Source organism: Narcine bancroftii, chromosome 11 (genome assembly GCF_036971445.1).
Source record: "Narcine bancroftii isolate sNarBan1 chromosome 11, sNarBan1.hap1, whole genome shotgun sequence".
NCBI lineage: Eukaryota > Metazoa > Chordata > Chondrichthyes > Torpediniformes > Narcinidae > Narcine > Narcine bancroftii.
The window spans coordinates 67146876-67170581 of record NC_091479.1 but is presented as its reverse complement, the minus strand read 5'-3'; the positions used below and the strand labels follow the sequence as shown (position 1 = coordinate 67170581).

At 39.8% G+C, this 23706-nt stretch overlaps 1 protein-coding gene across 1 annotated transcript in view; it reads right to left on the bottom strand.

Annotated features, from left to right (window-relative positions):
* dgki (diacylglycerol kinase, iota) overlaps positions 1-23706 on the bottom strand; it is a 115569-nt gene that overhangs the window by 14002 nt on the left and 77861 nt on the right. Inside the window, exons 25-31 of the mRNA XM_069903196.1 lie at positions 22367-22563; positions 21534-21659; positions 18584-18609; positions 12749-12786; positions 9774-9894; positions 8906-8942; positions 3422-3521 (exon numbers count right to left, since the gene is read on the bottom strand). Of these exons, the coding sequence (XP_069759297.1) occupies positions 3422-3521; positions 8906-8942; positions 9774-9894; positions 12749-12786; positions 18584-18609; positions 21534-21659; positions 22367-22563 (645 nt within the window). The remainder of the gene's footprint in view (positions 1-3421; positions 3522-8905; positions 8943-9773; positions 9895-12748; positions 12787-18583; positions 18610-21533; positions 21660-22366; positions 22564-23706) is intronic.

The following is a 23706-nucleotide window of genomic DNA, read 5'->3' as shown; positions in this document are numbered from 1 at the left end:
AAAAAAAAACAATAAAAATATTAAAAGAGATAGATATAGTAATTTTTATGCAGGGGTTTCCTGAGACTTGTAAACTATTTCAAGGGTTCCACAAGGGTAAAAAGGTTGAGAAATGCTGCTCTACACTGACATGTCCCTATAAGGAGCACAGATTATGGCGCAAGAGTGACAGTGCCTGTATAACTACTTGCAAGCATGTCAGAAATGCACATATATTCATATACAAGGTGTGTGTCTATCACTTCTGTTGTGTTGTTGGTGTGACAGTCGTGGATAGGACGTGCCTCAGGATTGGAGGTAGCAAATGTTGTTTAAAGTAGTGGATAAATTATTGGAAGGTAATCCAAGGACAAGGACTGATGAGGGATAGTCAATATAGCTCTGTGTATGGAAGGTTGTATTTAGCCAATCTTGTAGAGTTTTTCGAGGAGGCTAGCAAGAAGATTGATGAAGGAAAGGACATGGATGTTGGACTTTAGTAAAGCCTTTGACAAGGTCCCACATGGGAGGTTAGTCAGGAAGTTTCAGTCCTTTGGTATTCAGGATGAGGTAGTAAATTGGATTAAACATTGAGTTTGTGGGAGAAGCCAGAGACTGGTAATTGATCATTGCCTATCTACCTGGAGGCCTGTGACTAGTGATGTGCCTCTGGGATCACTGCTGGGTCCATTGTTGTTTGCCATCCAGATCATTGATATAATAACAATTTGCAGATGGCACAGATTAGAGGTGTAGTGGACAGCGAGGAAGGTTGCAAGTGGATCTGGACCAGCAGGGAACATGGGCAACAAAATAGCAGGTGGAATTTGATGAGGACAAGTGCGAGGTGTTGCACTTTGGGAGAACTAACCAAGGTAGAACATGCAAGGTAAATGGTAGGGTATTAATGAGAGCAGGAGAACACAGGGATCTGTGAATCCAGATACATAATTCACTGAAAGTGATATCACATGTAGATAGGGTCATAAAGAGAGCTTTTGCCATGTTAACCTTCATCAAAGTCTTCAGTACAGGAGTTGGAATGTTATTGTGAAGTTGTATAAGACATTGGTAAGGACAAATTTGGAGTATTGTATGGAGTTTTGGTCACCTAACTACAGGAAAGATGTCCAAGGATGTATGTTACTGGGACTTGAGGACCTGAATTTCAGGGAAAGGTTACACAGTTTAGGATTTTATTCCTTGGAAAATTGGAGAATGAGGGTAAATTTCAATAGAGTAAATGGAAGCAGGTTTTTTTTTCACTGAGATTATGTGAGACAAGAACAAGGACATGGGTTAAGATGAATCTTTAATAAAGATTGAAATGTTTAAAGGGGACATTTCGGGAACTTTTTCACATAAAGTGGTGGGAGTATGGAATGATCAGCCAATTTGACATTTAAGAAACATTTGAATAATACTTGGATGAGATTGGTCTAGAGGGCTATAATCCATGTTCTGGTCAATGGGACCAGGCAGAATAATAGTTTGGCACAGACTAGAAAGGCCAAAGGACCCGTTTGTGAGCTGTGTGTTCTATGGTTTGACAAGAGAGGGCTCAACACAGGAGCCCTTGGTAAATGCAGCAGGTGACAGTCTGAGCACAATTTTGGACCAGTGCCTCCAATAGTTTAAAAATTGTGATGGAAAAGTGCTAAATTGGGGCCAGGTTAATTTTGATGGCATTAGTCAGGAATTTGCAAAGACTGGGAGAGATTGCTTCCAGGAAAAGGAAAACCTGGCAAGTGGAACACTTTTAAAAGTGAAGTGGAGAAGGTTCCTGTTAGAGTGAAGGGAAAGGCTGGCAAAATGAGGTAATTCTGCATGGCCTAGATATCGAGGCTCTGATCAAGGGAAAAGAAGGCAGTATATGTCAGTTGAAATCAAGTGAGTTCTTTGAGTAGTATGGGAATGTAGGGAATTAAGGAGAGCAAAGAGAGTTGTGTGAGATGGCTTGAAGGGAGTCCACATTGCAGGTGAGGAGGTGCTGGGGGACTTCAAGCACATCAAGGTAGAGAAATCCCTGGGACATGATCAAGTATATCCAGGATATTATGGGAAACTAGGGAGGACATTGCAGGAGCCCTAGCAGAGATATCAGGGTAGCAAATATGCTTTTATTTTAAAAAGGCTACAAGTGCAAGGTAGGGAACCAAGAGGCCAGTGAGTTTCATGTCAGTTGTGGGCAAGTTATTGGAGTGGATTCTGAAGGGCATACATTTGGAAAGGCAAGGGATAGCCAGCCTGGCCTTAGGTGTGGGATGAATGAGATTTGAGGGATTTTTTCTTGGGGGGTTGGGGGGGTGTAGTTATATGGATATTAGCAAGGCCTTTGATTAGGTCCTGCGTGTTAGACTGGTCCAGAAGGTCAGATCACTTGGGAACCAGGCTAAGCTGGCCACTTGTATCCAAACTTGGCTTGATGATGGGAGACAGAGGGTGGCAGTGGAGGGTTGCTACTCAGAATGAAGGCCTGTGACCAGTGGTGTACTGTAGGGATAGGTGCTGGTTCCACTGGTGTTTGTCATCTAGATTAACAACTTGGAGCATAAAGTAATTAGCAAAGTTAGTACTATTTGTGGATGACACCAAAAATTTAGCGGACAATGAAGAAGATTATTTGAGATTACAATAGGATCTAGACGAACTGGGAAATGGCAGATGGAATTTAATTCAGACAAGAGCAAGGTGTTGAACTTTGGCAGGTTAGACCAGGCAAGACCGGAGAACGCTATGTCGTCAGGTTGTACTTTGGAATCAGATGATAATGAACTTGACTTGCACAGAGAATGGTTGTACCCTGGAGAATATTGTAGAACAGAGAGAGTTGGGGGTACAGGTATTTTGGATGGTGAAGAACAGTCAGGGGACTGAGTATAGGAAAAGGAACGTCACATTTCACTATATAATGAGTTGGTGAGACTGTACTTGAGGTATTGTGAACAGTTCTGGTCACCCAGCGATAGGAAAGATGTTTAGCTAGAAAGGATGCGGAAAAGATCTGTCAGAATGTTACCAGGTGGGAGGCTTGAATTACAAGGAGAAGCTAGATAGGCTAGTATTTTTTTCTTTCTGGAGTGTAGGAGTAAAGATGGGCTTTTTCCTCCCAAAGGAGATGATAAGAGCGGAAATGTGTAAAAGGGGCTGAGGGACACTTTCCTCATGCAGAGGGTGGTGGGCTTGAGGAGTGTGCTGCCAGTGGTAGGAAAGGCTGAGAGGGCTGAACTCAGACAAATGGAACAAGCCTCCAGAGACAACTTGGTCAGAATGAACAAGTTGGGATGAAGGGTCTGTTTCTGTGCTCTAAACTTCTCTAAAATGCTTCAGCCAAGGGGTGGTGAACAAGGGCAAGAGGCAACTTGCATGTGCTTCTGGAACTGAGGGAGTGGAAGAGATGGCACAGGATGCAGGTGGGAGGTGATTTTGGAACAGGCCTTACCTCCAAATCGGTCTGTGTCAGTGAAGCCCCAGCATTGATTAGAAAACGACATATTGTACGATACCGATGAGATGCTGCTTTGTGCAATGCTGTTTCACCCCTGTCAAGGAAAGCAAAAGGTTATCGTCTGTTCACTAAACAATAGGCTGCTTCTTTCTCATCGGGCGTGGGGCAGAGGCTCAGGAAATGAAGGGGGGCAAGGAATAAAAACAATGCCAGCTCAGCCTCTGGAGTGAGAAACAGAGCAAATGTTTCAGGCCAGGACCCCTTCCCAGAGCTGAGAAAATATTAGGCATTTAACTGCCAGGATATTCATATCCACCCTGTTGTGCTACAGATCTAACCTCCAAAATTAATTTTGCTTCAGTTTCAGGCATTGAGTATTCTCCTCAGAAGGTTGGAGAGGATATTTTACTGGAGGAGGAGCCAGAGACATTGTTTATTTCAATTGAAATAAAAATCAGGGAATGTTTCTCTGACACTCTCCTCACTGTAAAGTGCTTGTGTGAGTTTCAGTTTAGCAGCAGTGAGATTGAAGAGAGAGTAACAGTCCTTAAAAGCAGCAGTAAAGGAAGATGCTTGTGAGAGTTTGACTAATTAACTGTAGCCAGTAAAAGGAAGAGGAGCTCCGGTGGAGTAGCCAGTGTGTGAGAAGGGCTTAGCCTCGAGAGGTTACGGCAAGTGCCAGCAGTCCTATAAGGAAAGGCTTCAGTAAGGTGAGTTGGATAAGAGCAAGTGAGGTGAGTGTAGAGCGCGTCGAAAGAACCAAAGACTTGTTGATCCAAACCAAGGCTTTTATTAACTAAAAGACTGGAGCATGTCACAAGTAGGTCAACCAGTCCAGAATGACCTGGTCTGGCTAGGAGCAATCCCTTAAGACCTGCCAGTAGGTGTGGCTACACTCTCAGCCAATCACAGTCATCCTACACTACCATCTGTACTATCACAGTGAGGTCAGATCTCATTGTGCAGTTTGAGCAATGGGGAAGGCAGCCAGAGTAGTGGAACGTTCCTCTTTCATGATATGGCAAATCTGCTCAGCACAAGTGTCTCTGATAACCACACCTGTGAGGTGCACCCAGATGGAGCTCTGCACAGACTAGGTGAGGGAACTGGAGGTGGATGAACTCCGGATCATTTGGGAGGCAGTGGGGTGATCGGCAGGAGTCACAGGGAGACAGGAGAAGGGAGCTGGTGACTGACCGAAGAGGGAAAGGGTTGGTCAATCAGTGTAGGATACCCCTGTAGCCATTCCCCTCAATAACAAGTACAGGCAGCCCTGGGTTATGAACGTCCTATTTACAGACAACCTGTACATATGAACAATTGTTCCCCAATTCGTGCCTGTGAATAATGTAACCTCAGGAATGCCCCTTCCCATATGCATCAATGGAACGAGAGTGTTAACTTTTAATCATGATTTTTTTCTTTGCATCGAAGGTAAAATATATACTCTATACAAAGTGGTTGTGCTATGACTAACTGATGCTGCTGGTTGGTGTAGCAGTTAGTGCAACACCTTTACAGCGCCAGCAATTGGGATTCAAACCGGACCGGGGTTTGAATCCCATGTTGTCTGTATGGAGTTTGTACAATCTGCCCGTGTCTGTGTGGATTTTCTCCAGGAGCTCCAGTTTCCTCCCACCCTTCAAAAACATGCCGGGGTGTAGGTTAATGGGGTGTAAATTGGGCATCACGGACTCGTGGAGCAGAATTGCCCTGTTACAATGCTATATATAGCTGTTCTGACTTACCTACAAATTCAATATAAAATCATTGAACAGATCTCGTTCATAGCCTGGGACTGCCTGTGTACCGTTTTGAATAGTGTTTTTTTTTTTTTTTTTTTTCACACCATAAATCACAATAGCCATGATATACACTTTTTCTTTTCCACACATTTACAGTGACTTTTTCTCCCTCCCCCCTCCCTCCTCCCAAGCCACCCCCCCACCCCCCCCCCTCTCACCGTTTTGAATAGTGTTGAGGGGGAAACGACCTACCAGGGAAAAGTCACAGCACAGAGTCTGGCTCTGTGGCTCAGAAGGGAAGGATAGAAGGGAGAGGAGCAATAGTGAGAAGAAAACACCAGAGGTTCTGTGGAAGAGATTGAGTCTCTCTGATGGTATGTTACTTCCCCAATGCTGGGGGAAGAGACCTATCTGATCAAGTCCAAGACCTCCTTGAGAGGGAGGATGAGCAGCTAGATATTGTGATACACATTGGTGCCAATGACATAGATAGGAAAAAGGATGAAGTCCTGAAAAGTGAATATAAGAAGGAAGCTAAATAAGTAGACCTCAAGGGTCATCATCTCTGGATTTCTACCTGTATCACTCGTCAGTGAGGGCAAGAATAGGTGGTTACGGCTGAGGAGTTGGTGCAGGTGGTGGATCATTGGGATATCCTCTGGGGAAGGCATAACCTGTACAAAAAGGACGGATTGTACCTGAACTTGTGGGTAGGTTTGGTGGAACTGCTGGGGAGGGTTTAAACAAGCTAGGCAGGTGGATGGGAACTGGAGTGTTTGGTTAAGTAATGGAACAGTTATTGGATAGGTAGATGTAATGTGCAATGAGACTGGAAGGAAGGACACGCTGCAGATGGATCACAAATCCAGCCAGTTTGATGGGTTGAAATGTGTATACTTTAGTATGAGAAGTATTAAGAATGGAAAAATGTCACAACTGTGGCTGACAAGGGAAGTCAAAGCCAATGTAAAAGCAGAAGAGAGGGCAGACAAAATTAGTGGGTAGATAGAGGATTGGGAAGTTTTAAAAATCTATAGCAGAAGACAACCAAAAAAAAACTGATATGGAAGGAAAAGATAAAGTATGAAAGTAAACTAGCTGATAATGTCAGAGGAAACAAAAACCAAGTATATAGAGAGATGAGACTAGATATAGAACCACTAGAAAATGACACTGGAGAAATAATAATGGGAGGCAAGGAGATGGCAGAGGAACTAATGAGTACTTTCCTTTGCATCAGTCTTCACTGTGGAAGACATTAGCAGTGTGCTGGATGTTGAAGGGTATCAGGAAAGGGAAGTGAGTGCAGTTACTATTTCAAGGGAGAAGGTACTCAGAACACTGAATGGTCTGAGGGTGGATAAGTCTCCTGACCAGTTGGCTTGAACCTGGGGTTCTGAGAGAAGTAGCAGTAGGGATTGTGGAGGCATTGGTAATGATCTTTCAGGAATCGATAGATTCTTGGAGGGCACCAGAGGACTGGAAAATTGCAAATGTCACCCTACTATTCAAGAAGGGAGGGAGGCAGCAGAAATCAAATTATAGACATCAGTGATGGGGAACATGTTGAGTCGATTATCATGGATGAGGTTACAGAGTACTTGGAGGCACGTAGCATGTTTCGTCAGGTTGTACTGATCCATCAGGTGATAAATTTGAACAAAATAATCCAAAGCCAGCATGGTTTTCTTAAGAGAAAATCTTGCTTGACAAACCTAATGGAATTCTTTGAAGAAATGACAAGTAGACTTGATAAAGGAGAGACAATGGATGTTGTGTATTTGGATTTTCAGAAGGCCTTTGACAAGATGCCACACATCTTAACAGGATAAGAGCTCATGGTATTACAGGGAACATACTACCGTGTGCAGAGCATTGGCTGATTGGCAGGAAACAGAATCATTCTTTTTATGTTGTATATTTATGATTTAGATGATGGAATGAAAGGCTTTGTGGTCAAATTTGCAGATGATATAAAGGTAAATGGAGGAGCTATTACTCAGATTAAGAGAATGTGCAGAGAAACGGGAAATGAAATACAATGTCTAAAAATGTATGGTGATGCACTTTGGTAGATGAAATATACAGGCAGACTGTTTACTAAATGGGAGAAAAAATGAAAATTCCCTTTTGCATTTGAGGAAGCCAATACCTTGGGTGTATTTAAGACAGAGATTGATTGGTTCTTGATTAGCCAGGGCATCAAAGGTTATTGGGAGAAGGCCAGGAACTCGGTCTGAGTGGGGGAATGAATAGCCAACATCTTCTAAGCTTTCCTCCCTTCACCTTGAACAAATGTCCTCTGGTGCTTGCTGCTCTTGTCCTGGGGAAAAAGGTGCTGGCTGCCTTTTATAATCTTATATTCCACTAATAAATCACACCTCATTATTTTTCATTCTAAAAAGTCCCGTTAACCTAGATCTGTTGACCTTACCTCTTGAGGCATTCTCCAATCCAGGCAACATTCTGATAAATCTCCTCTGCAACATCTCCATAGCTTCCACATCCTTCCTGTAATGAGGCAACCAGAACTGAACACAATATTCCAAGTGTGATCTAACCAGTGATTTGTACTTACCAATACTTAGGGCACTGGCTGTGGTGAATACAGATTGTAGTATAGCATTTGACAAGATTACCCCATGGTCAGGCTCATTCAGAAAGTCATAAGTCATGGGCTCCCTGGCTGCTTGGATTCAGAACTGGCTTGCCTGCAGAGGATGGTAATAGATGGAATGTATTCTGCCTGGAGGTCAGTGACTAGTGGAGTTCTGCGGGATCAGGTCTGGGACCCCTCATCTTTATGAGTTTTTTTATATAAACGAACTGGACGAAGAAGTGGAGGGATGGGTCAGCAAGTTGCAAATTATATGAAGGTTGGAGGTGTTGTGGTAACGTACAGCATCGTCATAGGTTATAGACACGATCCAGAGTTTAGTGGAAACATGATTTTTTGAAAGGTCAACAAAGACAGAGTACATGGTTAATAGCGTAGAGCATCGAAGGAATATTGGGGTCCAGCTCCATAAATCTCTCAAGGTTGCTGCCACATTGATGGGGTGGTTAAGAATGTGTATGGTGTAATGGCCTTTGTTAGTTGGGAAATTGAGTACAAGAGCCGTGGTGTTACATTACAGCTCTATAGAACTACGGCTAGACCACACTTGAAATATTGTGTTCAGTTCTAGTCACCTCATTGCAGGTAGATGCTTTGGATATGGTGCAGAGGTGATGTACCAAGATGTTGCCTCGATTGGAGAACATCTTATGAAGCAAGATTGACAGTAATGAAGAGTGAGCAGAGACTTAAGAGGTATGCAAGATTATGAGAGGCATAGATAGGGTGGGCAGCCAGCAAATGTTTCCTGGATGACGATAGCAAATAGCAGACAACATATGTTTGGGGTGAGTAGAGGGAAGTTTAGGGAAATGTTAGAGGTGGGTCCCTGGAATGCTGGTGGAGGCTGGCAGAATATTGTGGTCAGTAATGTTCTACATATTTCCCTTGAGTGAACTTTGCATAGAAGATAACAGAAAGAAATTGAGATAATCTCAAACAAAGCGTTCAATGGAGCCTCAGAAGACTGAACCAAACCCAGGTCTCAAGGTGGTGGAGGGAGCATCGAAGCATGTTCAGTTCCCTGGGCTGAGATCGGTCCCCTTTCAAAATGTCATTCCATAGAAATCGAGTACCAACAAGTGTGAAAACAAGGAGGAACAAACATATACTTGCGTTTCTGCTTCTGCTATGTCTAGTAACTCATGAGGAGCTGAAAGAAAATAATAACAGCGTGGATATCAGAACAGGCAGGTTAACATCAAAACCTAGAACTGAAGACCCTTAATTCCATCACTGCCTTACAGCCATGTGTCCTGAAGGAGTAGGTAGAGATTGATGGGGGACCACAGGGCAACAGGGAGAGTGTGGACAGAGGGCTACTGGGTAGCTGCTGTGTCCATGCCGGGGAGTTGTGGAGTGGACCATGCCACCGTTTAATTCATAACTGTGAGTAACAGGTAACCCAGTTTTTTTGTCTTTGGTGTACATTTTGTCCCCTGCTTTGTGACAATCCCTTGGTATCCTCAGGAGAAGCTCATATCATTAGCCATAAAAAAAAAGAGGACTGTATTACAGACAAGTTTTGATCAATGAGAAGTAGGTAACTGGCTTGAATGACCTCTTCCTGCTCATGTTTTATTTTTCCTCACCTCACGGAAAGGGGCCACTCAGCCCAATGAGTCTATGCCAACCCCATCAGTCCCATTTTCTATCTATTTCTCTGTAACCTAATCGCCCACTCTGCCGTCAACCACTCTTACCCCACCACTCCTGGTTCTCCTTCCCCCTCCCTGCAGTGAGGCCATTTACACGGCCAGTTCACCAACTCCCATGTCTTTGAGATGTGGGAAGGAACTAAAGCACCCAAAGGAAACCCACACATCAGAGGGAGAATTTGGTTTCATTCCGACCACATCTCATTCTTGTATTTTAACTGTGATCAGACTCATGCACAGTGAAACCCAAATGGCATACCTCCAGCCTTAAGAAGCAATTGGTAGTTCTGGTCTTGTTACACTCAGAAATGTTACAGGAAACTCACCATGTTCTACAATATACTTCACAAGTTCTTTATGGCCGTTCTTTGCAGCGCAGTGTAACACAGAATATCCTTCAGAGCTGCACACCATCAGGCTTGCTCCCTTATTGAAAGAGTTTATGAACTAGAAAACAGACCAAAATTTACACATCTTTGTGCTGTTAATGGTCAAAGGGTCAAGGAAATAGACAAGAATCACAAAGCTCAGGGGCAAGTTATAGAACCAGAAAGCTTGGAATGACAACTTATTGCTTTGAAATCAAAAAGAGAAAATGTTGGAAATACTCAGTCTTTGTGGAGAGAAACTAAGATGACGTTTCAGGTTGTCAAACTTTATTAAAACCAGCAAAAACGACTCATTAACAAGATAGAGAAAAAGGGATCCAAGAACAAAAAAAAACAATGGATCGGTAAAAGGTTTTATGAACTATTCCTGAGATTTTCTGCATGCCACCGGAGAAGCAACACTACTTATATTAACTTGGCACGTTTCAGTCTTGTGGAGTTGAAATGTTGCAGGTAATCTGCAATTTTAGGCTGCAGGTTTGGATTTTCAGCATTTCCTTTTTCATGGTCTCTCACTTGCACCTATTTTGTTCTTTACACTCCACCGTCACCTCGCACCATCATCCTTTCTGCCAATTAACTACCCCAGCAATCCACCCCATCACGGATCCTCCATTTTCCTCTGTCCCTTACCTTAAAAAAAATAACAATTGGAGATTTTACAGTGGAGGCTGCCTGACCACCTCCAGCATCTCCAGAAGTGGTTGACAGGTCAGATTCTGAATTGATGCTCCCTGACAGAGAACATCAAAGCTACATCCATCCTGTCAACCATGAACAATTTTGTACACAAGGGATCAGCCATTTGGAACAAAGATGAAAAGAAATGTCCATACCCACATATTGGTGAATCTTTGGAATTCACTACAGAGGACTGTGGAAGATTAGTAATTAGAAGATACTCAACCCAGAGCTCAATAGATTGATGGATATTAAAAAAAAATCAGGAGTAACAGATTAATGCAGAAAAAATTGTCAAGATAAAGGGTCGTTAACTGATAATAAAAATATTGTATTCCATATTTTCACTTGTTCAAATGTCATTAAAGTTGTACCTTGAAAGCAGTCTTTTATTGTCTTAATTCCTTTGTTAATAAGGCATATTAAAAAGATAAATTGGATCCAGATTTGCTATTACCTGAACAAAGTCATTTGGAACAATTAGTCACATATATAAATATCAAAAGGTTTATTTCAATTATATATATAATTTTGAAAAAAGGAATGTATAAATGAGGAGTTCATAAGATAAAGATAGGAGGAAGATTTAAAAATAAATATTCAAGAGGAAACTTGGTTAGAATTTTGTCAGGACAGTTTGACTAACACAATTACTGCCCAGTACAGAATGGTACAATATAATTTTTTACATCAACGATATTTTTCTCCACAGAAATTAAATGGATTAAATTCTAATTTTTCAGGTAAGTGCTTTAGATGCATTAAAGAAATAGGTACTTTTTTTTACATTCCACGTAGGAAAGTTTAAAAATAAGACCTTTTTGGAAAGAGTTACAAAAGTTATATCAAGTTTCAAATTTTTTTAAACTTGGAAATATTTTTGACACAGAATTGAAATTTAAATTAAATAAATATCAACAAGAATTGATTATAATAGCCCTAGCAGTCGCTAGAAAATGTGCGGCAGTAACTTGGAAGTCAGATGCATATTTGGGGATGAGTCGATGGCCAGACTGTAATAAGTCATTGTAAACCACTTGAAAAAAATTACATATAATTTGTATAAAAGATTTGGAAACCAAACTGAAGGAATTAGGTTGTAATCACCCAACCTGAATCTTCCATGTCCTAAAATTAAGATATGTTTGATTTTATTTGATAGTTTTATTAGGCTTCTACTTAAAATAATATCTAGATGTTCTCTTCTTTCTTTTCTATGCGGCTGAGTTAGGGGGAGGGGGAGGTTTACATTTTTGAAATCACTATGTTTTAATCTTTAATGTTTTGAACAAGACAAGTTTTAATGCATATGTGGACATTAAATATATTTTTTTAAAAGATAAAGGGTCATTTAGTTAGTTATCTCTTACTTTATATGTATTACCTCTTTTTCTATCTCATGGAACATTATGATAATTTGACATACTTGTGTGGCTGCAGCAAGCAAAAATTCTGGTGGATCTGTGCATTGTACTGTCTATGATAATAAATCCTCATATCACACACAAGGGACAGTTTTATGTCATTTGAAAGCTTGGGCCAGATCCATCTTGATTCGACCTGCGGGCCCTGGGAGGCTTGCAGAGCACCAATCCAGCTGACCCTTCATACCTGAGAAATGTCCATGGAGACCCAGAGGCGCAAGTGGGCCTTAGCACCAGGCCAACCTTTAGCTATCCAGAGGCATTTGAGATCTACCAAATACATGCTAATTATTTTTTTTAAATAATTTAACAAAACTAAAAATTAAATTATTTTCAGAACAAAAATTCCTTTCATGTAAATGGAGACTAAACTTTTTAATCCTATTTCTCTTTCTACAAATACTGCTTGACCAGATGTATATTACCATCAAATCCTTTACCTTAGATTTCCAGCATCTTCAGTATTTTGCTTTTGTTAGTAGTTGAATTGGATTGCCCAGAAATTCGCAACTAGTGAGAGCACTAGGAGACCTTTAAAAGTGGTGGAGAAACTCAAGTCACATATGTTTCTCCAGAACTTTTTGTCCTCCTGAAATCTGCACTGGACCCCAACATTTGGAGGTTTTCTTTTGTTACTCTTCAGGCTACCAAGTCACTGTTTACGCCTTGGTCAAAAAGTGAAGATGCTGGAATCTCGAGTAAACAATGAGATGCTGAGGAACTCAGTCAGGCAGCATCCAGGGAGACTTTATCAAGCGAATGACTAAATACGTTCAGCCCAGTGTAATTTTCAATTTGCACCATTACCTTTTGCATGTTCCCTTCCAGGACTGAATGAAGAAGTTCTGAAAGACAGATAGTAGCATAATATTAAACATTAAGGAAAATGCTAATGCCAGCCGATTAGAGACCCTGTCAGAAAACTTGTCCATTCAGCACTGGGTAATTTCCTGGTTAAAAATCAGGAATACAGAGAGTCAATTTTTCTATGCTTGAGGGAGCATCCTAAGAATAAAGATTGAGGCCAAGGAAGGAGGGTGAACTGTATATACTGATATTGTTCAATTCATGCAAGGGTTCCAATAAACAGAGCAGGAAATACCAACATTGAAAAACCAAAAGGAACTGTAATGGGTTCCATTCAATGAATGCCTTGATGAATTTTGGTGCCAGGAGTGTTCCATGGTATTCAACAAAGATCAATTAAAGGTTGATCTTAAACCTGCTGTCACTAAATTTCAAAGCCCATTCTAGTTCTGATTGGCAGCTGCTCAATGGACATTGCTATTAATTTTTGCAGTATTGCTAATAACAGTTACAATTTAAAATAATATTCATGCTACCTCTAAAAGTTATAGTGTTGCTTCCATGTATGCTACAACCAACAGCACTTCAGCACTGCTAATAATTATAGCACCATTACTATATACTAACCGAACAACAACTGGAATTATTTCAAACTGTCTGATGTTTGAGGTACCATCTGCAAGGAACACTGAAGAAACTTGCCATGACTTCTTTGAAGACATCTCAAACATACACTGTGTCCTCTCCTGTCTCGGACAGAGGATGTACAGAAACACTACTGCCTCCAAATTAGTCTCCACGCCTTACACCATGCAGAGCTGGAAATACGTCCTCTCTCCTTCAACGTCACTGGGTTAAGCTCCCTTTCTGCAGTTGGCACATTTCACCATAACAAGGAGGCTCCACCACATTCAAGGGGCACCAGGGATCAAGAATCTATTCTCCAAATTTCACTGTTACCACCTGCTAATTCAAGGTCCAACACACACAGGTCCTTCACCCACCACCACCGTGCCATCTGTACAAAGCCCATACTAGGTATGTGTCCTTCAAAGCCTTGCCCAGTTAAGGACTTGTCAAAATATCTCCAACAGAATAATTATACCTGATTCTACCACCTTCTCTGGCAGCAAATTCCAAATACCAGCCATTAAAACTTCTCACTTCAAACTTGGGCCCTTTTGGTTTTGATACCCTTGGAACAGGAAATAAATTCAGGCTATCTGCACTATCTGTCTTTTCAGAATTTTGTTCACTTCTGTCTGTACCCCTCTGCCTCCTTTGCTCCCAGAAGAACAAGCCCATCCACCCTATCCAATCTCTTCCCATAAATGAAGTCCTCTAATCCAGATAGTATCTTGGTGAACCTCCTTTGAACTCGCTCTCTCTCTTTTTTAAACTAATATTTTCAAAACAAAAACTTTTACAAAATCACTAATATAAAAATGAGAACTATAACTATTCCACCCCTTCCCCCCACCCTCAACAGACCCCACAAGGGAAGCATTGAAAAAAAATACATAGAGCAGTTTAAGATATTACTAAATTCATACATTTCAAATAAGGCGACCACATCTTAACAAAAAAAATCATAATTATCATGCAAATTATATGTTATTTTCTGCATATACCTCAACTCATTATGCCAACAATTTACTCTTATCTCAACTTTGTCTTTCCAAGAAATTGCAACACATTTACGCGCTACCACCAATGCTAAACGTAAAAATGCTGTCTGAAACTTATCTAACCCCAAATCCATAACTGGAGCAGTATAATCCAACAAAAATATTTTTGGATCTAACAAAAATTGAATTTTAAACAAATTTTGAAGAAATTCCCTAATTTTATACCAAATTGATTGAACTTTATCACAAAGCCAAATGGAATGTAAAAATGTTCCTACACATAATCCATATCTAAAACATGACTCAATTATTAAATGCAAAAATTTATAATTAATCATACTATATCTTACATTAAACAATTAATTCACATCATCAAAACATATCATCTCCCAGTCGGCCTGACTAATAGCACAAATTAAATCATTTTCCCATTTAATCCTGGATTTATCTAAATTTATTTTATCCATAGTGTCTTGTAACGCATACATCTCTGAAATAAAGCTCTTATCTGAAAAATAAGAAATCATAAACTCAAATTTCGTTAACTTAGGAATTTTCATTTCTCTTCCAAAATTATCTTTCACTAATGCTCTAATTTGATAATAAATAAACAAAGAATTCACTGAAATTCAAAATTTCTCTCAGTTGATTAAATGATAAAAATTTACCCTCTTCAAAACAATCTTGCAATAACTTTATTCCTTTAATCTGCCATTTTCTCAATGAAAAAGGAATCAATTTATTTTGATATTGGGGCTTGAACTGATATTTCACCTTTTGAGCCCATTAATAAATTCCTTTTAGTCCAAATCTCTAACAAATGTTTCAAAATTGGTACATTATATCTCTGCAATAAAACAGAATTCCATTTAAATACAAATTGATGTGGATAAGGTTCTGATATACCAGCCAATTCTACCCTGGCCCAACTAGGGGGGCACAAAACATCTAACATACGATTAATAAATCTTATTGAGCTGCTTCATAATAATTTTGAAAATGGGGTAATTGCAAACCTCCCAAAGCTTATTTCCAGGTCAATTTATGTATCATTACTCCAGCTAATTTTTCATTCCGTAGAAATTCTCAAACTACTTTATTTAAATCCTGATAAAAGGATTTTGAAAGAAAACAAGGAATCGATTTAAAAAGATACTGAATTCGTGGAAAGATATTCATCTTTTTTTTAAAATTTTTTTTTTCACACCATAAACCACGTTAACCATGATACACACTTTTTCCTTTTCAAACATATACAGTGCCATTTTCTCCCCCCCCCTCCCTCCTCCCGTCCCGCCCTCCCTATCTCCCCCCTCCCATCCATTTAAAGTACAAAATCTAGGATGCATTAAACCTGTCAAACAATGTTGTCATTCAATAAAAATGAACAAGAAATTCCACTGAGTCAATTCTTTTCATTTCCTTCTCCTTTCGTTAATTTAGGTAGCGAATGTCCCCGGTAGGTTTTCGCTATTGTGTTTCATGTAAGGCTCCCATATTTGTTCAAATATTTCAATATTATTTCTTAAACTATATGTTATTTTTTCTAATGGAATACATTTATTCATTTCTATATACCATTGTTGTATTTTCAAATTATCTTCCAATTTCCAGGTTGACATAATATATTTTTTTGCTACGGCTTGAATCTTAACAAATCTTTTTTGTGGAAAGATATTCATCTTAATACAATTTACTCGACCTATTAATGACAAAGGTAAATCCTTCCATTTAATCATATCTGCTTTAATCTTTCTCATTAATGGTACATAGTTTAAATTTTACAGTGATTGAATATTTACATCAATTATTATCCCTAAATACTTAATTTTATCAGTCCAACGGAGTTTAGTAATTTGTCTACACTGGTCGTAATTTCCCTCAGAAATTGGTAATATTTCACTTTTGTCCCAATTCACTCTATATCCTTTATATTGTTGAATATGTATGCACCTAATGTTGATGATGAACAATTTGTGTCTGAAGCTTTTTTAACTTTAAGTCAAGCTAAAGAAAATATTTTGATTGGGGAAGATTTCAATTGTGTATTAGATCCATTATTGGATAAATCTCCGAAAATCTTGAAAAAAATCAAAAGCAGCGGACCAATTGGTTTCCTTGATGAAAGACTTAAATTTGATAGAGGTTTGGAGAAGGTTAAACCCTACTGAGAAAGATTTTTCATTTTATTCTTCACGTCATGATTCATTTTCAAGGATTGATTTCTTTTTGGCATCAGCACATTTGCAATCTCGTTTTATTCAAGCTGAATATAAGAGTAGAATAATTTCTGATCATTCATTGTTATTCATTTCTTGTGTTGGGCCAGAAGTTATTCAATCAACTTTTCAGTGGAGGTTTAATGTAATGTTATTGAAAAAACCGGAATTTGTAAAATTCATTAAGGATCAAATTGTTTCTTTTTTTGGATTTCAATAGGAATACAGTTCAGAGTAATTTTACTGTATGGGATGCTTTGAAGGCATTTTTATGTGGTCAAATTATTAGCTATGCATCAAAGGAAAAGAAGAAATTTTTGGCAGAGTCTCGGTCATTGGAAAAACAGATAGCTGATTTGGAAAAAGAATTTCAGAAGAATTGTACGGAGGATAATAAGGCAGCTTTGTTTAAATTGAAGTTATGATATAATACACTACAAACATATAAATTTGAATGTTTGATTCAAAGATCTAAACAACATTATTATGAGTTAGGGGACAGAGCCCATAAAGTTTTAGCGTGGCAAATGAAAACAGAACAAGTATCAAGAACTGTTAACGCTGTGAGGAAGGATAACTCAGTTACTTTTAAATCTCAGGAAATCAATGACCAATTTTTATCATTTTATCAAAAATTATATGCTTCTGAGGGAGTTCGAGATGATGGTTCCATTGAATTTTTTTTTTTTCAGAACTAAATTTGCCAATATTAGGGGAAGATGATGTGAGGAAACTGGATTCTTCTTTTCCAGATTTAGAAATAAAGGATGTTATTCAACAAATGCCTAATGGGAAGTCTCCAGGAGATGATGGGTTCACTGTTGAATTTTATAAAGTTTTTAATGATGATCTGTCCTCTTTATTTACGGATGTTCTTCATCAGGTAACACAGGAACAAGCTCTACCAGATTCATGTTTAATAGGGTCGAATGGAATTTTCTATTTAAAGTTTTGGAGAAATACAAGTTTGGACCCTTTTTTATTGGTTGGGTGAAGGCATTATATAATAATCCCGTTGCGAGGGAGGCGACAAATAGCCAAACTTCTTTTTTTAAATTATCGCGTTCAACTCGTTAAGGTTGTCCTTTGTCGCCAGCTCTATTTGCGTTGGTCATTGAACCATTAGCTCAAGCTATTAGGCAGAATGAGAATATTAGAGGTATAAGGATAGCAGATGATGAATATAAGATTAATCTATTTACTGATGATGTTTTGATATATTTAACTAATCTGGAATTATCTTTAATTTACTTGCAAGAATGTTTAGAACAATATGGTAAATTACTTTGAAGTCTCTCTCCAGCACAACCAAATCCTTCCTACAGTGTCCTGACCAGAACTTCATGCAAAACTCCATGCTGTCTAAATAGTATTTTTGTAGAGTTGCAACATAACACCACAAATTTTATATTCTATGAAGGCAACCACCCCATATGCCATGACCTATGAAGGCAACCATCCCATATGCCTTCTTCACCTCCCATCTTCCCAGGCAGCTGCTTTCAGAGAACTATGAACCTGAACGCCAACGTCTCTCTATTCATCAACATTCCTCCAGGAAGAAGCAAGCAGATTAAATCCAACTTATATCAAGTATTCTTTCTGGTCTTCAGAACGCAAGAAGGGAAATTGACTTAAAAGAAAAAAATCTGCTTAGGTGTTTTTAAAACGGTCTAAGATCTGCATTCCAAACACATTGGATCAGTGACTGCAATTGATGGTGCTTTACTAGTCAATTCAACCGTTTCGCCCCCCAACCCCACCCAGCCCATAATTTCTGGGCCTCATGGGTGGTTTTGACAATCCTGCTCAATTTACAACATATCCATTCCCAAGGAATTCACGGAAAGCAGACACATTATCCAGTGCATTGGTCATGGGAAACTCAAAGAAAACTGCTGGAATTGTAGAGCTAACACTATCAATCAAGACCTGCACTGATTAACTTTACCTGGGGAAAGGTTTCTTATAAAAACATAAGAAAGTACCTTGTTCTTCAGAAGATGAGGGAGGCCTGAGGAGAGATGAAAGCAAGGGTTATTCACTGTCATGGTAAGATATCTCTGTCACAAGTCATTGAAAAAGGCATCCATTGTAACTGATGCAGAATGGCAGTCGTTTGTACCATCTACAGCGGTGGTCCTCAACCTTTTTCTTTCCACTCACTTACCATTTTAAGTGTTCCCTCTGACATCGGTGCTCTGTGATGAGTAAGGGATTGATTAAGGTGGCATCTGAGTGGGAAGGGAAGGTTTAGAATCACTGCTCTAGACCCAATTGTTACTGAAATATTTTGCTGGAGAAAAATTGTCATTGGCCCATTTCCTTCGGAGTTATGAAACCACGCAACCATGACGAGCCAATGAGATACAATTAAAAAAGTGGTTTTCAAACTTTTTCTTTCCACCTACATCCCACCTTAAGCAATCCCTTACTCATCACAGAGCACCGATGGCAATAGAGATTACTTAAAGTGGTATGTGAGTGGAAAGAAAAAGGTTGAGAACCACTGATCTACAGGATACGCTGCTGCAATTGAAAGAGGTGCAGGACGATGAGGGGTGATCTCTTACAGGTCATGAGAGGAATAAATTGGGTTATCACAAAGAATCTTGCCCAGAATAGGGGAACTGGTAACCAGAGGACATAGATTTAAGGTGAGGGGAGAGAGATTTAACAGAAACTTGAGGGGTAACTTTTTTTACCCAGAGGGCAGTGATTAAGATAGGATGGTTTAGAGGCAGGTGGGACTTGTGTGAGTGGAACTTTTTGGTGAAATGGGCAAATTGGGCCGAATGGCCTGTTTCCATGCTCTTGGCAACCTGGAGAAGGTGGAAAACTTCACCAAGTCCATCACTGGCTCCAATCTCCCAACCATTGAAGACATGTATGTGAAGCAAGAAGGCAGTCAACATCATAAAGGACCCCATCGCCCTGGTCACAACCTTTTCTCACTGCTACAGAAAGTATCGAAGCTTTAAGTCTGGGACCTCAAGGTTCAAGAATACTTTTTTCCTCCAACCTCAGGACTGCCAAAGATCTGTCAGTGCTATTGAAACAGCATTTATTATTTGCACTGTTGCAACTAAATATATTTTTTTAAACTTCGAGATACAGTGCAGCGAAAGGCCCCTCTGGCCCACAAGTCCATGCTGCCCAAATACACCCATGTGACCAACTAACCTAGTGATCTGGTATGTCTTTGGAATGTGGAAGGAAACTGGAGCATCCAGAGGAAATCCACATAGACGTGGGGAGAATGTACAGACTTCTTACTTCAGCTGACTCTGAATGGCGTTGTACTAACCACTACACTAACCAAGCTGTCGTGTCCTATATTTTTCTCTCGTGGCTCTTCATGTTCATTTAATTTGTCCTTGTTGTTTGTTGATGTGTTTTGCATACCTGTGTTGCTGTAGCATGCAAGAATCTGTGCATTGCATTAAGTACTGTATATGACAATAAACTTTCATCAGGAGCACAGGGACAGTTGTCAGGAATGGGAGTGCAATGACAAGCTGCTTATTACAGTACATGGGAACTGCAGTCAGAATTGCAAGCACAGGGCATGCGTTTATAAAGTGAGGGGAATGTTGTCTGGTTTGGGAGCACTGGAAATATCAGGAATGTGATTAGTATCAGGAATTTCGGGAATGCCGAAATGGAGAGTACGGTAATCATTCTGGAATCAGGATCTCTGTATTGCTATTAGGTTTGGGAGTGTGTAGAATATTGTTGCAATTCTCCATGACAGGACTGTTGCTGGATCAGGAAGAAGAGCTTGCAGATGGTGACCAAGATCCGACACATATGGCATATGTCTGGACCTCGAGTATGGGGAAAATGTTTCTGGGTTGAAGATTGAAGGATAGAATGCAAAAACGAACCAACTTCTTGATCACATCTAAAACATAAATCTGATAATGTGCGTTCATTTTTAAAAATTTTTGAAGAGTTAAATAGAATTGATCTAGTCTATAGCTAACGTTAATATTTTTTGTCATATTTTCTTTACATTATCCAATCATTTTTATCTATTCGTCTATTTAAATCAACCACCCATCTTAATCTCGTTTTATGAATTCCTAACTTGGGAGCTGCTTTTTGAAGTAATTTATACATTTCCGCAATAACTTATTTTTACCACCCTTACACATCAATAATTCTAATTCATTCTGTCTAGGTAGTGTGAAATTATGAACTAATTTATCAACCAAGACAGCCCTAACCTGATAATAACAAAAAAGTATTATTTGGGACATTACATTTTTCTTTCATTCTACTTGACAGTATCCTAAAATAAAACCTTTTCAGTTAGAGGCAAGACATTTTTTGGAGAAAATATTAGGGGTAAAACTCCCACAGGACTTGATGTTATTTTTGTTGGGTAATATTAAAGTGGTTAGACCTAAATTAAGGTTAAATATGTATCAAATTGAATTTTTATGAATTGCTTTAGCTGTTTTTAGGAAGTGCATAGGCATTCCTTGGAAATCAGGTGTAGTCTTAGGGAGGGAGAGATGACATACTGAACTACGTAGTTTGTATTCTACTTGAGAAAATAACTTATCATTTATGTTATGGGTATCAATTTTTTTTTAAAATATGGAGCCCATACTTACAAGTTGGTTTGAAAATCTGAAGGACTCTCTGAAAGATTGTCCTGTTGGTAACCCCCAGTTCCATTATTATTAGTATTGAGACTTGTATTTCTTTTCGATATTCTCCAAACTTTTTCTTTTTCCTTTATTTTCTTTGATATTTTAGGGGAGGGTTGGTGGGTGGGCGGGAAGGGAGGGAGGGATGATGAGGGTTTATAATTATACACATCACATATGTACTTAATTTTTCTTTAGTTTTATTGAATATGTATACCAGGATATTGTTTTGAAGGATAGGTTTGAAAGATCAGTTTGTACTAGAGTGTAAAGTTTATACCTGAGCTTCTGGTATCCCAAGCACCCCGCCTGTCTGCCAAGAAGTTGGTGTTGTATCCCAGGCTCGGAATCACAGCTGTCACTTCCAATCCACTTGCCACTGGAGCCATTCCACAGTTCTGGTTTCCTGAAAGTCCAGAAGGCATTTGGTTTTTAAATACCAGATCTGAGATTTATTTTCCTTTGACTTCCTTTGTTTTCTTGCTCTCCTGGAAGAGAAACAAGCTGGAATATTATTTTATTAGATGGGCCGATAGCTCAGTTGTTAGAGTACTGAGGTCTTGTAAACCAGGGGTTGTGAGTTCATTCCTTGCTGGGGCCTCATTTCTGTGAGGGGTGTTGGACAAAGTAGCGAATCGCTGTCCTCCTTATGGTAGACAAAGTTTTTTAAAGAATTTCATGTATGTTATATTCTAATAATTTTAACTTTACAAATGAAATATGTGGTTTTCTGAATGGAATTCAACCACAAGGCACCAAGTTGAGCCCAATCCCCTGTGGGTCTACCTGTCTGAGGTCCTAGTGAGAGCAATTAATTTGGTATCGCATAATTCAATCTTCATTTCCAAATTTGAACTTGATGAACAGAACTCAATTTGATTTTTTTTAAAAACCAGAGGGTACAGAAAATAATGTCTTAAGACATTCTGTAAGTAACTTCAGGTATTGCATCAGTCTTCACACAGTAGAAATAAAATGACTTCCATTTATGTAGTACCTCAGGATGTCCTGAAACACCTTGCCGCTGGTTGGCAGCTGTTGAAATGTAGTTATTGCTGTAAAAGGAGGTTGGTATGGAAAACCTGTCTGGGAAAGCTCTGCAGTGGCACTCACAGTTCAACTCCGAGGGAGAGGCGCAGTTGGGCAGAGGCTTGAGATGTTTGCTCAGGATCAGCGACGTACCCTGGGGAAGGTTCCACCACGAGGTCTGGCATTCCAGGAGACGTCCCAACCTTTGGAGTGGCTGGGACCTCAGGATCCAGAATAAAGAGCTCATCGTGAGCCACCTCCGTCACAAAGTGGAGGTGCTCCTGAGGAGAGAAGAGATAGGGTTAATATTGAGAGAAAGTTGATGATTAATTCTTTTAATTTGTGAACTGAACCAGATAACTTCCATCCAGTGTCAGGCTTGCAACGTTCGCTCCCTTGTACCTGTTCAATGTGTCACAGGTAAACGCAGCAGCTTTAGCACTGCCCGCTCGTTGCAACAGGGCTGGTCTTTTATCCGTGAGCAACAGGGTAGCCTTCTGCATCAAATGCAGGACAGGAATAAACTTTATAAATATTAACTATATAATAGCTTTACAAAACTGTACTTGGAACATTCAATGCAATTCTGGTTACCCCATTACAGAGGGATGCGGATGCTTTGGAAAGACACAAAAGAGGTTTCCCTGGATGCTGCCTGGGTTAGAGGTCATGAGGTACAAGAAGAGGTTGGACAAATTGGGGATGTTTTTTTCTGGAGTGTCAAAGACTTTAAATTATAAAAGGCATAGATAGGTTAACAGTCAGAATCTTCTTTCCAGGGTAAAAATGTTAAACACGAGAGCACAAGCATTCAACATCCTCGTCCATCTTCTCTGCACCCACTTCAACTTGATGACATCTTTCCTCTAGCACGGAGACCAAAGTTGAACACAGTACATCAAATGGGGCCTCACTCACGTCTTGTCCAATTGACCTCCCAACTTCTATACTCAATATTCTGACAGATGAAGGCCAATGTGCCGAAAGCTTTCCTCACTGCCTGTTGTACGTATGTTCCAACGTTCAATGACTGATGCACTGTGACTTTGATGAGTCATGTTGGCCCACACTCCTACTGTTGACCCCTGTTGCAACCTCTGTTTAAAGCAGTCTTCTGCCTTCCATAAGCAGGGAGCACGGTGACCTAGCAAGTCTTTCCAATGCTGAGTCATCCAACAAGAAGTCAATACATTTGGGGAAGTCATCAGTGTGTTCACTGTCCATGGTCGGCTCCACAGCCTTCCACATGCATATCTACAAGGACCCTTTACCAGAGGAGTGGGAACCAAGTCCACTGCACGGTTCAACAAGTCAGGAGCCCAGAGTGAAGAGATTCACAATCACACAGAGCAGAAATAGTTTGGGGATTCTGCCTTCTGAGATCCTTCCAATTCTCCCACCTAAACCTACCCAACACCAATCTA